Source organism: Rhincodon typus, chromosome 29 (genome assembly GCF_021869965.1).
Source record: "Rhincodon typus isolate 14 chromosome 29, sRhiTyp1.1, whole genome shotgun sequence".
In the NCBI taxonomy this organism is placed as follows: Eukaryota; Metazoa; Chordata; class Chondrichthyes; order Orectolobiformes; family Rhincodontidae; genus Rhincodon; species Rhincodon typus.
Genome location: NC_063360.1, coordinates 15,270,150 through 15,288,378, shown reverse-complemented (window position 1 = coordinate 15,288,378; position 18,229 = coordinate 15,270,150). Strand labels below are relative to the sequence as shown.

Sequence of the window (18,229 nt, the reverse complement as noted above, 5' to 3'; positions counted from 1 at the left end):
GTTAAATCAGAGACAAAAATAGAAATTGCTAGAAGCGCTCAGCAGGTCTGACAGCATCTGTGGAGAGAAATCAGAGTAAATATTTCAGGTCGAGTGACCGTTCCTCCGAACTTCTGACGAAGGGTCACTCTCCCCGAAACATTACCTCTTGCAGCATCTGTGGGAAGAAATCAGAGTTAATGCTTCGGGTCCAGTGACCCTTCCCCAGGAGTTTGGAGGAATGGTCACTTGACCTGAAATATTTACTCTGATTTCTCTCCACAGATGCTGTCAGACTTGCTGAGCTTTTCCAGTAGTTTCTATTTCTGTCATCAATTCAGTGTAATTCAGGGAAGAGAAGGAAGACGTGGTTAAAATAGAGGTTACCAAAAGAGAGTACAGACAGAACAGCAGACTGACAGGAGGACAGAGATTCAGATTAAGCAAAAATCTTGCTCAATAAATTAATTTACTAGAATAAAAAGCTGAGGAAGTTAGTGCTGATGGTTTGTGCTTAAGTAGCTCAAGAATAAACCATTATAGAAAGCTCTTTAGTCAGTGGCGCTACTGTTACCCACACAGCTGTTACTAATGACCTCATGGAATGATGAATTTTCACCTCTTGGTTTCATGTGAACAGATCATGGCAGTAAATTAGCATGATCTTAGGAAAAAATAAACACAATGTGATTCCACACATGTGCCACAAACATCACTCTTGCATCCTCTGCAAACAATTAGAAGCACTAGTTTGTAACAGACTTGGGGGACTAAAAGAAACATTGACAACATTCTGCAGGGCTGAACTTTGGAAGTTTGCTCTACTTGTTGCAAAACTGGCCCCTACAGTCAGGATTCCAACTGACAAAATTCCAGCATCAAATGGAAAGACAGATATTTTAATGATTGACAAATACTTCTTGGAGCTGATGCTGAGCTATATAAGGCATAAACATCCCAGTCTAGTTCCCTACTCTGGGGTAAATTAACTGATTGCATTGGGATCATGTTTGGGAGCCATGCCAGTGTACAAAATGTTGGCAGTTTGGGTCTTTCTAGACTACTCCCCAAGCTCTACCCAAACCAGACAGTGAAAGAATTATCAAACTTAACATTTCTCTTAAAATGTTTACAATCCAGTCTACTATTAAGACTATCTTCCCTCCCACAAGTCCACCAGCACATAGGAACAGACCGTCCTATCATCGTTATATAACTCTAACCTTCAGAAACGCAGAGATTTGCTGTTGGGATTCACCTGAAATCTCCAGGAGTTGAAAGACTAAAACTCTGCCAGGACACAGTTGGAAGCAACCATGCAGTTTAAAAAAAAAATTGGTACTTGAGTTTTACACCTATTGTCTTGTAACTTAGAATATTCAATGCTTTATGTTGACGTGTACACAACACTATCTTACTGTTTATTATCAATATTTAAACATAAACTTATGGGAATCATGTATGTCACTGAATCATTACTGTGCAGGTCACATGAAACTAAACATGGCATTACAATTGACGGATTATTATTGTCAGAAACATTGTTGTGTTAGATGTAAACTTTACAGCTGAAAGGGACGGTACGATGGTTCAGTGCTTAGCACTGCTGCCTCACAGCACCAAGGGCTTGGGTTCGATTCCATCTTCAGACAACTGTCTGTGTGGAGTTTGCACATTCTCCCTGTGTCTGCGTGGGTTTCCTCCGGGTGCACCGGTTTCCTCCCACAATCCAAAGATGTGCAGGTTAGGTGGATTGGCCATGCTAAATTGCCTGTAGTGCCCAGGGGTGTGTAAGTTCGGTGGATTAGACATGGGAAATGCCAGGTTCCAGGGTAAGGATAGGAGAACAGGTCTGGGTGGGATGCTCTTCGGAGGGGCAGTGTTGACTTGGTGGGCCGAATGGCCCGTTTCCACACTGTACAGATCCTAATACTGGTTTCAAACAGAGAAAGCAAACTGCATCAAAGTAAACATTGTAAAAAAGACTCTCTTTAACCAAACAACCTTTAAATGATTACTAATTACTTTAACCTTCAAAATGGCGCAGTCAAACCAGCTCACTTTCCACAATATCCTAGGTGAGAGCTCTGCCAGTGGGCTTTCTACTACTACTTAGTACAAGCCTACGTTCACTGGTGAATGCAACTGTTGGGTTCCACACACAAAGATTGGCATCTTATGAACAGGGCCCTTGCCACCTGCTCACCATTTAAAAGTCACATTGTCTAACATAAATATGCTGGGATCTCTTCCCCCAGTGTCTCTTGCAAGACACTATAATTGGCATTAAGGGTCCTAAACAAGGGAAGAAGGAGAAAATGGACACAGGTTCCTGATGGATAAGAAACATAAACAAGTTTCACTTTAACATTAAATGACTGAATAGGAAAAATGGGTACTTTAGGAGAGATACTGAGAGGCTGGAAAGTGTTTGATCAACACAACTGCATTTTGGAGAGAGAAAACAATACACAAATCAGTGCACATTTCCAAAATGTTACCCAAAAGAAAAAAAATCAAAGAGGCTGAAAATGGAAATATTACAGTTACTTTCACTCGTGCAACATCCTGTAGCATAACACAATACATGTACATAGCTCAGGTTTGCTATAATGTTTTGAAGTGATACAGAGGCAGAATTATTTTGGTTTTATTGGACATAATACACTACATTACTATGGTTTGTGATGTTTTCAAAGTTTTGGAGGTCCTGATAAGCGCCAGCCCTCCATCTTGCCCATCTTTGTCAGAGCTGCAAGTGTGCCAAGACCAAGGCAGGCTGAGGTGCCAGTCATGTAGCTATGAGCTGTGGAAAGAAAGAAGGTATTCTCATATTAAAATTATAACATTTCTAATAATTTCATGTACCTGAAACTTTATCTTCTCCCTACATTAATGCTGCCATACCTGCTGAGATTCCAATATACTTCGGAATGAATTAGGTTGAACATTCACAAAGTTTTTCTTTAGCAAAATTATAGCAGTTCTGTTTCACATTACTGAAACAAACACAAATCAATACACTGAATGAAACATTCAGCGTGTGCTCTGGAAAGATCCCCACACACCTGAAAACACTAACTGCACACTTAGAGCAACACATGCAAAAACCTGTAACAATCACAAACTTCAATCACTTACTATTAGGGATTGCAACCCTGAAGCATATTAGAAGCACTTAAAAGCTAGCTAGGATATGGAAATTAGCATACAGAGTTTCAAATGTTTGTATTAAATCACAAATCATGGGAAATAAACTAGCGAGAGAACATTACCATGTTTGGTCCTTAATGTTTTCATAAAACCATCTATCTGGTGCTATCTAGTGGACAACATCAGAAACAACAAGTTTAAATAGCAGTATCCTTCAGGTGCATTAATTGGCGTCCTTCAATTGTGACCCCTTCGGTCAAACTCAACAGAAACAGCTCTGAAATCCAAATTCAGGAAAAGAGGGAATAATAAACTTAACTCCGATATCCCAAATTTGTATAACTTTTAAAATAAACCTGAGAATCATCACAATGAAAACCTCCCAATTACTCATCCCTATCATTGTAGGGAACCTCCAGAATAGACATTTGTTGAAAACTCCACCATTCTTTCTGATCATTACTCGAAGGCTAGCTACCCTGCTGGCAACTGTACATTATATAGTTCAAGAATCTAAAAATAAGCAACAAAATTAAATGGGTACAATTCGGAGGACACCATTCATCCTGAATGACTACACACTCGGGAATCAGCCCAGTAATTCGTTGCAAGTCCTACCCAGGACTACTTTATTTTTTTTTTAGGAAGTCCACACACCAAAATTTGGGCATGGGGTTATAATTCAACTTAACAGGAACTCTAACTTATTACTCTTGACAGTATCTGTTCACCCTGGGAAATGATAGGTTGTGTGTTACTTCCATTCTGAAAATCACCATAGTGGCTGCGGAGACCAATGTGAGAGTTTCACACTGGCACAAATGTGCAGTGTTGACCCAAAGTCAACTGATGTTTTTAATGCCATCACTTCTCCGTCATCTGGTCATTTATCCTCAGCTCTTTCTATACCCTTCCTGACTGCTAGTCTCCTGTACTCCAGTCAAGAGCGAAGACTTCCCAAATGTTGGCTGTGATTTGACACAACTTGAAATCGTACTTACATTCGTCCTTTTATTGCAAATGTGGGCAGCAAGTTGGTCTTGTGTCAACAGCATCTCACCATACAGCACATAACTTTGGGATGCAGCCATCATCCATTTGGCTGACATGGCCCAGCTGCCAGTGACACTGCTGACCCAACAGGGCAAGCATACTGTGGAGCCCTGCATGCTGATTTACTTCCATATTCAGCATTCTGTCTTACTAGGAGATGACCAATATTTTCAGATCACTTAATACTAACCAGTAATATTACCTAATACAGCATATATTTTGAACAATTGAAATTTGAGTTATCCCTGCCAAACAGGCTTACGCACACGCATACCAAAGAATTGGTTCAATTCAAACAAAAATCTACGCCAAATACCAAAAGGGGCAGAATAGATTTTGATTTAAAGATGTCAATGAGGATGATTGCTGCACTGACATTTCTTTTTCTCTATTTATTTAATGCAACATGGATGATAATGAAAAGATGCAAAACAAATTATAAGTTTAGGGTGGGAAGACCTCGTAGAAAACTAGTCCAATGAAATTAAAAATCTAGTGAGCGATGCATTGAGACAGATTAGATACAAAGATAGTCTCAGTAATGTTATCCATAATTATTTCCCCTTGACGGAGCTAATGCTCATCTGAATCTAACCAACTTGCAGGGCAATGTAAATTATTAAATTAACTTCTTTGGGAGGATAAAACGTACAACACCCTTGCTACAGATTTGCAAGTTTTTGAGAGTGTTCCAAAAGAGTGAAAGAAAATTTACCCAAAATTCTGAGAAAAAAGAAAGATGTACCCTACACCATCCTCAGTTTAAGAATCAAAGGCCTCCTCACAAAAGTCACTTGCTTATCAGTTTATTCATTTCTGACTGAACTGGTGGCATGCTATCATCAATGGTAACTTACATCATGAGCAGTGGAAAGACTGTCAATTTTTTGCCATACGGTTACAAAATACAAGAATCTGGGTATTAAGTTACCTATTTTAAAGGCAATTATCTCAAATTGAAGTTGGGCACTTGCTAGTGGGAATGGTGATATAGGGCAATTAAAATGTACCATCAATACAGGAACAGAAGTCTGCCATTTATCTTATTAAATCATTATACCCACTTTGTCCCCTGCCATTCAGCCAATTTCCTAATCAGGTCAATAAGTTGCTTTCTTTCTATGAATTTCCATTTCAGCTAATAGTTAGTACCTTGAGAGACTTTATCAAATGTCTTCTGGGACGAATCCTTTCAATTTAAAAGCTGTTTCTTGTATCTTAAGATATCCATAGATGTCTTTGCTGGCAAGTAGAGTTCTTAACCCTTAGGGTTTAACTGGTTCTGCATCTCATAACATTCTTTTCTGAACACCTTCCACTGATCCTGTTGTTTTACCCTTGAACATAATCCTTTTGTTTGCACAGTACAGGTCCCTGCATACGGATATACGTTGCATCTAGCAAGTCCAAATAAAAGTGAGGTTGAGTTCATGCAATTACCTTAAATTTCAAAAGGTGTGCTTTTTTTCCTGAGTTACATGGGAACATGGGAAGACTTTGATCCTCTGCTGTTCCCTTCATTGCAACATCTTGGCCAAAGTTGACTTGCCAACCAATAAGCAGCCTTTTTCTAATGTATTATAAACTGTGATTGTTTGAAATATGTCAATTCTTGCATTTGTCCTTATGATTGTAAGGTGGAAAGCCTTAGCAACATGTCTCCTTTCAAGAATATTCAAATTCTGTACTACCAAGTTATTATGTATTTATACAATATCTTTGTATTATCCTACATTTTACTTGCCAACTTTTTTAATGTTCTTTCCCTGCTTTTCTAATTTTACTCCTACACTGTGTGCTCCTCCAGGCTTTTGCAATATTTAGCACTTAGAATCCAACACAAGCTTCTCTTTTTGCCTCACTCTACTTTGCCCCTTGACATTCAGATGTGTCTGGATTGCTGAGTCTCATCCTTTTACTTTGGAGTGCACTTTTTCCACATTTTCCCATTTGTTCTTAAATGTCTGCCACTGCTCTCATATTGACTTATCTTTATGTAGCTGCTTCCAGTTCACCTCTGCAAAATCACATTTCAGATTGATAAATTGGCCTTTCCCTGACTAAGTACTTACACGCCTGGTCTATCTTTGTCCTTTTCCTTAACTACGCTGATTCTAACTGAATTGTGATCCCTATCACCAAAATATTCTCATACTGCTACATGTTCCAATTGCCCAACTTCATTCTGAACTGATGTGTTCAGGCAGGCGTTAATTTACAAAACTGAAAAATTAGCTCAATTGCCTTTACCTAGACAAGAATAAGAGCCTAAGAAATAGAAACAGACTCAGCCCTGAATATATTCAATGACACAGCTTTCACTTATTTCTGTAGAAGAGAATTTCATAGACTAACCATCTTCTGAAATAATAAATTGCTCATCTTTGCCTTAAACGAGAAACCCTTTCTTTCAATGCAGACTGCCCTCACAAATGCCTTATACAAATGTAGCAACGCATCCCTTTGCAAAAAAGACCAACATTCCTAAGTACTTTGTGATTCATGATCAAGGACACCCAGATACCTCTGTACTGTAGCATTCTGCAGCCTCCTTCTATTCATAATATTCTGCTTTTCTGTTCATTCTGCCAAAACAGATCTCACATATGCCCACATTATACTCCATCCAAACTTCTGCCTACTCTCTAAACTAACTCCTTGTAGACTCCTTGTTCCTCCTCAACTTATTTTCCTAACCAGCTCTGCATCATTTGCAAATTTAGCTAAAATACACAGTCTGTTCCTTCATCCAAATTACTATAACTGATAAATGTTTGAGGCCCTAGCACTTGGCTTAGTTTTCCAACCTAAAATTGACCTTTTGAACCAGAATATGTTTCCTGTTAATTAGCCAAGCCTCTATTCTTGCTAATTTAATAAACTCAATACTCCTAGCTCTAATTTTGAATAATAGTCTTTCATGTGCTATCTTATCATGTGTATTTTGGGAAACCAAATACACTGCATCAACCAGTTGCTCTTTATCCTCCCGGTTTGTTACATATGCAAATAATCCTAATGAACGTGTCAAACAATCCTCCTTTCACAAACCCATGTTAACTCTGCTTGACTGCATCGTTACTTTCGAAATGTCTGCACTACCTCCTTAATAATGGATTCTAGCATTCTTCCAATAACTAATATTAGACTAACCAGTCTATAGTGACCTGCTTTATAGCTCTCTCCTTTCTAGGAACATTTGCGGTTTTCCAAACTGCAGAGATTTTTCCAGAATCTAGACAATTTTGGAAGATTACAACTGTTGCATCAACTTCAACTACTACTTTTTAGTCCCTAGCACACGGGTCATCAAGCCCAGGGGACTATCAACCTTTGGTTTCATTAATTTGCAAGGCACCATTGCTCTAGTGATACTAACTTTTTAAAGTTCCTCTTTCCATTTTGTCTCTAGATTTGCTGCTGTCCTTGAGACACTGTCTTCTACAGCGAAAGCAGTTATTGACTTTTTTTAACCCCCAAATGCTCTGCCATTTTCTTGTTCCCCATTATTTATTCAACAGTCTCCCCACTAAGGGACCAACTTATTTATTTACTCTATAAAAAATAAAAGAAGCGGAAGAACGACGGATGCCGTGAATCAAAAACAGAACTTTGCTCTTCCAGCAACTTCTGAGGAAAGGTCATGGTACCCGAAACATTAACTAATTTTTCTTCACAGACGCTGCCTGACCTGCTGAGCTTTTCCAGCAACTTCTGATTTTGCTCTTTATTTACTCTCTTCCTTTTTATGTACTTGTAGAAGCACTTACATTTCTTACTAGTTCTTCCTCATACTCCAACTTGCCCATCTTTATTGTTACTTTTAAATAATCTTTGTTGGCTTATAAAACATTAACAATCTTCTGGGCTACCACTAATCTTTCCACATCGAAAGAGAAGATGTGCAATCTGCTACCATTCCCTAAATTGCTTAGTTAGCCAAGACCTTTCCCAGAGTCTCTTTTTCAATGGAATAGCTGCTTGTTGGGTATTAGAAAATATTTCTTTAAATGCCTGCCGCTGTTTCTCTATCATCTTACCTTTAAACTATCTTCTTACTCCACATTAACCAACTCTATCTTCATAAAGGGTTATAAGACTAAACCGTTAGCTTCAGACTCAAATCCCTTACCCTCAAACTGAATGTTAAATTCTATCATGTTATATTCACTCTTCTCCAGAGGATCCTTTACCATGAGGTGATTAATTAATCCTGTCTCATTGTCTGCTCTTAAAAATAGATTGTCCCCTGATTGGTACAATTTATTCCAGAACCAAAAAAAGTCACAAATATACCCTATGAACTCATTCTACAGGCTACTTCTGCCAATTTCATTTGTCTAATCCAAATGAAAATTTAAACTTTACCATGATTATTGTGATACCTCTCTTACAATCAATTATTCATTGCTTCATAATCCTTCCTTCAGTGTAATTCTGAAGGGAAGCTATAAACCACTCCCGGTAGTGACTTGCTTCCTTCATTATTTCTTATCTCTGCCCAAACTGGTTCTACATGTTGATTCTCTGAAACAATCATTTTCACTAGCTCGCTGATCTTATCCATTATCAAGAGCCACCCTATCCTATTTCCTTCCTGTCTTTCCAAAACGTCAAATACCCTTGAACGTCCAGATCTTAGCTCTAGTCACATTGCAAGCATGTCTCTATGATGGGAATCATATCACACAATTAATTTCTATTCATTCTATCAGCTCATTCATCTTGTTATAAATGTTGTACACATTCAGATCAAGTGCTTTTAATTCTCTTTGTTCAGCAGTTTAACTACTCTGACCTGTTTAGCTGGTGCATTCTAATATTTACGCTCTGTCCCATAATATCATCTTTGTCCCACATGTTAAAAAAAAAGTTGCAAAAAAAAGACAGGTTAAATTTAATTAGTTCCTTCATTGTTAAGTTTCCTTAAAGGGAAATATTTGTTTTGAATGTAGTGCTTTCCATCATCCATAACAAGCTTCTCAAAGAATTCAAGCACCAAACCGCAGTAACAAGCACTCACTTCTCACTCCAAGAAAGATTCCTGAAGCACAACCTCCAATGAAATAATTCAATGGATCATCTTCTGTTCCTCTGATTTGTGAAGTTAGGCAGGTTGTCACTCCAAAAATTGCACCAAGTGCAGCTAAAAAAACAAGCAAATTGACACAGGGTTTATTACATTGCTCAATATACAATAAAAGCATACAGTAATTGTTAATTACACATGGTTTTCAATCAAACAGTACTGGTAAGAATAAGCCAGATTGCAATCTTCAAAAAGGACATACTTAATACAATCTGATTTCTTTATGTGGATGCCAAACAAAATGACATATTTTAATTGATCCAGTTTTTTGTCTTATTATTTTAAAGTATTTGATTCAAACGTAATTTATATTCATTTCTAACCATGTCTTTTTACCTTACTTTCTTGGTAGACTTGAATAATCTAGATCTACTTTATGTAACTGGTATTATTTAATAATTGGACTTGAACTGTTTCACCTTTGATGTGTGGCTGTTCTGGAGTTTAAAAATAAGGAGATCTTGCTGAATCTACACACGGTACTAGTCAGACCACACATGGAATACCGTGAAGAGTTTTAGTTCCCTTACCTAAGGCAAGATATACTGGTATTGGAAACAGTCCAGCAACATTCAGTCCAGTTCATTAGGTTAATTCCAGGTATGGAGAAGAATGAGAGGCGATTGGATTGAATTGAAACATATGACTCTTAGAGAGCTTGACAGGAGAAGTTGTTTCCCCTCATGGGAGAGTCTAAGACCAGACGACATAGCCCAGTGAAGGGTTGCCCATTTAAGGCAAAGATTAGGAGGACTTTTTTCCCCTCAGAATCTGAAATTCTTTACTGCAGAGGGCTGCCATAACTAGGTCACTGCGTACATTCAAGGCTGAGATAGACAGATTCCTGTTGATTAAGGGAATCAAGGTTTATGGGGATAAAGCAAAGAAGTAGAATGAAGATTACCAGGTTAACCATGATTTCATTGAATGGTATAGTAGACTTGAGAGGCTGAATGGCCTTATGTCACCAAACACATCTTGTTTTACTACTTCCTCCTCGGGTCTCAGTATACACCTTCTCCATCTTAATAGAATCCTAGAATCCCTACAGTGTGGAAGCAGGCCATTTGGTCCATTAAGTCCATACGGACGCTTGGAAGAACATCCCCCCCAAATCCACCCCACCCTCCTTTCCCTATAAGCCTGCATTCCCCATGGCCAATCTACCTCGCCTGCACATCCCTGGACACCATGGGCAATTTAGCATGGCCAATCCACCTAACCTGGACATCTTTGGACTGTGGGAGGAAACCGGAGCACTTGGAGCAAACCCATGCAGACACGAGGATAACGTGCAAACTCCACATGGACAGGTGCCCAAGGCTGGAATCGAACCTCGGTCGCTGGCGCTGAGGCAGCGGTGATAACCACTGAGCCACCATGCTGCCCCAAATCAATCTAATTTTGTTCCAACACCCAATCATACAACTATACCTCAACAGTCTGAGACACTGGCAACAACAACTAGTCTCTTTCCTGCGGAACAATTTCAAAGATCGTCCCATCAACATTACATCAGAATGGGGATGCTGACTGGGAGTGCAGAGTGCCAATATAGTTCACAACTCCTCAGATACTGAAACAGTCCATGCCCGCAGTCAGCAAGACCTGAATAAAATTCATGCTTGGGCTGATAAGAGGCAAGTATCATTCAGACCACGAGTGCTATGAACATCTCCAAAATAGATTATCTATCACTTTCATTTGACATTCACTGCTATTAACTAATGGGGGTTACCACCTTCCTGAAACTGAATGAAAAATCTATTTAAATCCAGTGGCTACAAGAGGAGGCCGGGGCTGGGAATTCCTTAGTGAGTAACTCATCTTCAGACTTCCCCAAATTCTGTCATCATCAATAAAAGGCACAAGTCAGGAGTTAAGTGTAATGTGTTCCAACACATCTAGAAGAGGGCAGCTCCAACAAAAGAAGCAAAACCAAAGCAGGTTGCTTGATAAACACCGCATATCACCTTAAACATTCCCTCGATCCTCCATCGACATACAGTAGCTGCAGTGTTTACCATCTGCAAGCGGCACTATAGCAACTTGCCGGGCTTCTTCAAAGCACCTTCCAAATCAAAACTCTACCACCTAGAAGGACTAGGATAACAGATGCAAGGAAACACCACAATCTGCAAGTTTCTCTTTAGTCACAGATAATCTTGATGATTTGGAATTATAAAATCGTTCTTTCACTGGGTCAAAATTCTGGAACTCCGTCTTGTACTTACAGCAATAGTTTAAGAGCATGGCTTACCATGCTCTAGAAACAGGAGTAGACCGTTTGTCCCCTTGAGCTCGCTCTGCCATTCAATGGAGTCATGACTGATCCGACATACCTCACCCACTTTTCTGCCCTTCTCCCATAATCCTCAATTTTCCTACTTACCAAGAATCTCTCCCTCTCAGCCTTAAATACACATAGCTTCTCAAGGATAATTAGGAATGAGCAATAATTGCTGTGTTTGTCAGTTACCCAGTTGTCAGTTTGTCAATTGTCAAGACCATATACAAAGAACTTTCCACATCTCCTTTACAACTGTTGCCATCATCTCCTTTGTTTGCATTTGCCCATTTTAACACACAAACAGCTCCCTTGCTGATAACAGCCTAAAATTCTACTCATGTTGGTCACATTGTTATCGTTCCAGTTTAGGTTTATAAGAATTCAGCAAAACTACTGAAATGTTCCAAAGGAGAGTGACTTATAAACCACATCCAAATTGTTCAAGAAGTACACTCAATAGAATATTCTCATTTCTCTTTCTTAATACTTCGCTTCCACCAGTACTTTTATACTTAAGGTAAAATTTATGTGCAACTTCTCTTTAGTTGTGAATATCATAGTGCCTCAGTGCAGCCCACACTGATCCGAGCATTCAAGTACCCCACAGAGTGTCAATGCCTCCTAAGAATTCAGGCTGTCAAGCAGAACTATATTCCCCAGAACCAGAAGCATACCCAGTACAGAAGTAAAATAATAGATGTTTTGATGAAAATGGATTCTCCTGAGAAACAATGAATGGAACAAGCTTCTTTGAAAATAACAATGGACTAGGCTATACCATCCACAATGCTGTACTTACCCATAGTTAGGGTGCCACTGGTTGCTGTACGCACTGCTTCAACAACATTTTTAGGTGGCAATGCAACAATATGATAGGCTGAGCCAACGAGACCTAGAGAAGAGAAAGTACAAAAATAAGATAATCACATCAAAATTTCACATTCTGTTGAAAATGACTACTATTAATACACAAAACGTTCCCTGCCTACCTGGACCACAAACAATTCTCAAATGTTATCCACAAGCCTGAGTTACAAGATCCAAAATATGATTGCTCTGAAGATTTATCTTTGTTTCAAACTCAAATAATCACATAGCTAAGTGAAAAACCTAACTAAAAAACAAAAGGTGCATTCCATCTAATCAACACATACACATGCATGAAAGTTAAAGAACTCACTAAACGATTCATGTCTTAAACTTAAATAAAAGCATTAAAACAGAATCGCCTCATCTGGAATGGGAAAATAGGTCAAATGGTAAGATGGTTAAAAAATCAATAGCACACATCCAAGGAGAAGTTTTATAACTCTCAGCAAAGATACGTTCCATTGAGAAAATGGCAAACCAAGAAAGTCAAGGACGCTATCAAAAGTACAAAATAGAAGGTTAGCAGTAGGCCAGGACATTGGGGAAGCTTCAGAATCAGCAAAAGGATGCCTTTTAAAAAACAAAAAAAAGAGAGAAATGAGCAAGAATTAGAAAGAGACTGTCATGGTTTCCATGAGTATCTAAAAAGAAAAGAGTAGCTAAAGTAAACATTGGTCCATCATAAGGAAGAGACTAGGGAATTATGGATGGATTATAAGGAAATTGCAGAGACCTTGACAAGTACTTTGTATCTGTCTTCACAATAGAACTTACAAAGCATCTCAAGAATACTAGAAAATCAAGGTTTAAAACAGAGGGAGGAACTATAATTTATCATAATCATTAGAGAAAATGTATGAGGAAATAATGGAAGTTAAAGGCTGACAAGTTCCCAGATCTGATAGCCTACATCCTAAAGTCTTAAAAGAACAGGCTGCAATCTTCCAAAATTCCAAACATTTTGCCATGGATATTGGAAAACTGGAGTTTGGAAAAGCCAAGATTGGAAAACCACAGCATATATATTCAGAAAGGCTGGAGACAGAAAGCAGACAACTACAGACCAGTTAGCCTAAGTCTGTCGTTGGCAAAAAAAAGAAAATTCAATATTAAGGAAGCAGTAGCAGGACACTTAGAAAAGCAGTTTACATGTCATGCATAGTCAATGAAAAAGAAATTGTGTTTGACTAGTTTATTAGCAAGCAGATGGACAAAGAAGTACTAGCAGATGCAGTGTAATTGGATTTCCAAAAGACATTCAAAGAGTACCAAACAAAAGGTTACTACTTAAGCTCATGGTTGGAGGGCTGATGCAGTAACATGACTAAAGATTTGGTTAACTAACAGGAAATAAGAATCTTGATAAAAAGGTAATTTTCCAGTTGGAAAACTGGAAAAACAGGAGGCAAAAGGAATCAGGGCTGGGCCTCAGCTATTTATAATCAATATCAAAAATTTAGATAAAAGGAACCAAATGCATTGTAACATCAGCAAATTTAACTACAAGATGGGTTGGAAAGCAAGTGTGGGTAAGATGAGAGTTTGCAAAGGGATATAGACAGGCTAAATGACTGGGCAGAAAGCTGGCAGATGGAATATACAGTGTAAAAATATGAAGTTGGCTATTTTGATGAGAATTGGGGAGCAGAATATAACTTAAATGGTGAGACACTGCAGAATGCTGTTGAGGAAGGGATGGGGGTGGCTAGATGTCTTTGTATATTGGTGTCACGCAGAATCAATGACAAGAGTACAGATGTGACGTGAGCTGAAAGATGATTGTCCAGTCTGAGTGAAGCTGAAACAACGGATAAGCAATCTGACAAATACAATGTCAATGGACCTGTCAAGAGATTGGAGGAAAGAGCTGGGTGGCATTAATCAACATATGGAAGCAGGCCCAGAGTCTAGAGATGATGTTGCCAGGAGTCACCATGTAGATGGCAAATTGGGGAGGGCAGGGGCAAACGTTGAGAGCCTAACAGTGCAGAGACAGGAAGAAAAGCCATTGCAAGGAATGATCTGTCTAGTGGGAAGAGACAAAAGGGAAACCAAGGGAATCTCGTCTGATCAGGCTGGAGAAGAATAACATGATGAAGCATGTCAAAGGCTGCTGAGGGATAAACGGTTAATGCACGTGGGTCAAGGCAAACATCACTTCCAAATGCCAAGATTATTTGTGGGCACCAGTCCTGATCTCTGCTGTTCCTATCATCACTCATCAGCTCAACAGAATCAGACAAAGAAATGCAGCATTATTTTCACACTGATCTGGCACCTCAATTGTCTTTTTTTGCATTAAAGGCAGACAGTGCAAAAGAGGTCCATGCTGAGATGTACAGGACAAAATGAAGTTGAAAGAACAAAACAGGGAAACAAGCATTAGTACAAAGAAAGCTTACATGGTTTCAGAAGACAAACTGTATACATAAGATACATGAGGCTAGAAATGGTTTTATTCACTATCACAGATGAGCCAGATTCACCCATGAGAACATGCTCACAAAATCTAAAATGGAAAACCATTTTGTTCTAAAGCGTCAGGATCTTGCTTTCAGGATTGTATCTGAAGAGGAGGAATGTATTGGGAATCTGGCGAGAGGGCAAATGAGTGGCATGCCATGAATTGCTCCTCGGTCAGGTCAAGCACAGAACCAATGCATCAAATGGCCTTCTTCCATGTTCAACAATCTTATGATTGTGTATTCAACCCATTAAGAGCTACCATGTACCTTGCTTATTAATTGAGGCGATGGCTTAGTGGTATTATCTCTAGATTATTAATCCAGAGACCCAAACAACATTCTGGGGACCTGGGCTCAAATCCCACCATGGCAAATGGTGAGATTTGAATTCATTAAAAATCTGAAATTAAGAATTTAATGAAACCGTTGTCAATTGTTGGAAAAACCTGTCTGGTTCACTAATGTCCTTTATGGAAGAGTGAATGCAGGAGTTGAGAGGGGCCACATGGAAGGTCCGTGAATGACTCTAGAGTTCATCAAAAAAAATCCTAGCGGTGAGCCTTCACAGCTGTCTGAAAAAGCAGCAACCTTCACAGCTGGCTGACTGACTGTGAAGTTACAAGCATCTCTGGAACTCCAGAGCAAGTGGTGGAAGCTGGTACAATCACAACATTTTAAAAGGCATCTGGATGGGTACATGAATAGGAAGGGTTTAAAGGGATATGGTCATATGCTGGCAAATGGGACTGGATGAAGTTAGGATATCTGGTCAGCATGACAAGTTGGACCACAGGGTCTGTTTCCATGCTGTATAACTCTATGTCTAAACTATCATCATAAAATGGGTTTAGGGGTGTGTAGAATAGGTGGGTGAGAGGGGGAAATCGGCCTGGGTGGGATGCTCTGAGGGTCGGTGTGGACTTGTTGGACTGAAGGGCCTGCTTCCACACCGTAGGGATTCCATGATGAGATGCCCACGTCCCATAAATGAATGAATAAATAAAAAAAATGACACAGCCCACAAGAGGCCACCTGGAGAGAGAACATGGTTTAATAATGTCATTGTGCTAGCAATTCAGTAATACATTCCTGTCAGAGGTCTAGGTTCAAGTACCAGCCGCTCTAGAAGTGTGTCATAACACATCTGAACAGATTGATTAAAAAGACATAGGTGTCCCTTTACAAATTACTGTTCAATCAGCTGCCAGCATCTTTTCAGGCAGGGCCCGCCGGGCTCGCCAGGCCCCCGCCCCCCGAGCTGAGCGTGTACGTGAAATAAAATACTCAGTGCCTCCTGCCCACTACCACCACTTTGTAAAGGTTAAACTTTCAGCTGGAGCTCTTCCCTTCCCCCTCAGTACTACTCCCGTTTCCACCGCCCGAGCCCAACACTCACCGAGGCCGGCCCCAGCCTGTGTGGTGGCCCAGGTTTTGGTGGGACAGTGCTCTCCATCTGCCGAGTCCCAGTAGCCCATGGCCGAGTGCCTCAAGGACACGGTCACTGGCGAAAGCCAGTCAGATATCGCGAGAGGATGGCGTCCGGCGGTTGGCGGGGGAAACCACGTGATCGACGGCGCGCATGAGCGGTGATGTCGCCCTCAGTCGAAGCTCCGGATGCCGTGGCGGTGGAGTCTGGCTGCTGCACACCAACTGGTGGGTTTGTGCGAAGGATTGTCCGACTTCGAGGCTAACCTTGAGGGCTGGAATGAGAATGACTGAGGTGGATTAGATGCGTGTTAAATTTAGGGCTCGCAGAGTTTCGGATGGGCTGAGGTTCAGTGTGGGAGATCAAAAACAGCAAGTGCTGGAGAAACTGAGCAGGGTCTAAGTAGCATCCTGAAGGTCACTGGACCCGAAACGTTAACTCATTTTTTTCTTCACAGATGCTGTCAGACCTGCTGAACTTTTCCAGCAACTTCTGTTTTTGTTTCTAAGCAGCATCTGTTGAGAAAAGTGCAGAGTTTGTGTGTCGAGGCCTTTCTTTCTTCATAGATGCTGCCAGACCTGCTGAGTTTCTCCAGTACTCTCTGGTTTTATTTTGTTTTAGTTCAGATTTCCAGCGTCCTCACTATTCCGCTTTTCTGTCAGTGTGGGAGACATTGAGTAGTAGAGTATTACAAGGTGGATTGGCTATGCTAAATTGCCCGTAGTGTAGTGTTCAAGGATGTGTAGAATAGGCAAGGCTGGAGGTAACACGAGCATTGCAGCACTCGAGAGGGTAAAAAAAAACACCAGTAACGAAAGTTATACTTTGACGTGAACGTACTGGAGCTCCATTTTGAAATATCAATGAGTCAGACCAGTACGTGTTACTCGCAAGTTTTACTTTCCATCTTTCTATCTGGGTAACAGGTGGATTGGGACAAGACGCGGACAGGTACGTTTGCAAGGTGGTGGTAGGTAGTCTTGGATATAGGGTCACATCTCAGCTCGGGGTTAAATGGGTTGGTGAGTTCACAAATAGTACGGTTCAACCTCAAAGTGTACTCATGGCAGAGATGGAGTTAGTGCATTGGGATTGGGAATGCCTTTACTGTTTAACTGGGGACAAAATTTCTACTCCAGATAAGCACTGTGACAAATGAAAGGCACTGCAGCAGTCTGAGGGTGGTGGTGATGAGGTATGAGTGTCAGAAGCATACATGTAAATGAATAAATGTATTGTGAGATAATGTCACTGAGGGACACCATTGAGACAAGATATAGAAACAGAAATCACAATTGGCTGCTGATGTCCCAATGCCTCATTTAAAGTATGTATTCTCTCATTTAAATCTTTAAAGAGCAGTTACTTCGTTGTGTTGTTTGTTGACCTTTATTCAGAGGCAGAGGAGTGTGCATCAGCCCCCAATTCAGAATTCAAGTGGGAAATAACTCTAATCACTGTTATTTTTGGGTCCTTCAAAAGATAACTATACTCTGACTGGAGCCATCTGTAAGTGACAGTTGGTGGTCAGAGAATTCAGTTCACAGACAGATTAGTATTTTTCACCCAAGTACAGAGAATAAAATACCTAATGTATTTCAACTCACTAGTTACCACTGTAATGAGTAATGTAAAATTCCTGAGCAGCAATCAGTTCAGTTTGAAGTTGTAAATGTGGTCAGAAACAGAGAGTAATCAAGTTATCTCTTTGTTATTTTATATATTACAGACACTGGTTTCACTGTGTAAACTTTTGTTTATTTGTATCTATTGCAAATAAAACTTTTTGATCATTTCATAAGAGTGCCTATCAAGTCTGAATTCTGCAAATAGAAGATAATTTGTAATATAGCATACAATATGCTCCAAGAATAGGGGAATGAAGCAAGTGTTCTTTGTTCCAG

General features: G+C 39.9%; 1 protein-coding gene across 1 annotated transcript; it reads right to left on the bottom strand.

The window, feature by feature from the left end:
- Nucleotides 1–2,613: 2,613 nt before the first annotated feature.
- Nucleotides 2,614–16,444, bottom strand: ndufa11 (NADH:ubiquinone oxidoreductase subunit A11). The gene is made up of 4 exons (XM_020532440.2): nucleotides 16,296–16,444; nucleotides 12,364–12,456; nucleotides 9,209–9,331; nucleotides 2,614–2,785 (listed from the first exon to the last, which is right to left on the bottom strand). The coding sequence occupies exons 1-4, from the start codon at nucleotides 16,372–16,374 to the stop codon at nucleotides 2,673–2,675; spliced, it is 408 nt and encodes a 135-aa protein (XP_020388029.2). The 5' UTR covers nucleotides 16,375–16,444; the 3' UTR covers nucleotides 2,614–2,672.
- Between the last annotated feature and the right edge of the window lie 1,785 nt (nucleotides 16,445–18,229).

Excerpts from the sequence above, each read along its gene's own strand:
- ndufa11 (XM_020532440.2), bottom strand. The coding sequence starts at position 16,374 with ATGGGCTACTGGGACTCGGCAGATGGAGAGCACTGTCCCACCAAAACC. Across the intron at positions 12,457-16,295 it reads ACAGGCTGGGGCCGGCCTCG|GTCTCGTTGGCTCAGCCTAT; the intron begins GTGAGTGTTGGG and ends TCTCTTCTCTAG. Across the intron at positions 9,332-12,363 it reads CAGTGGCACCCTAACTATGG|CTGCACTTGGTGCAATTTTT; the intron begins GTAAGTACAGCA and ends TTGTTTTTTTAG.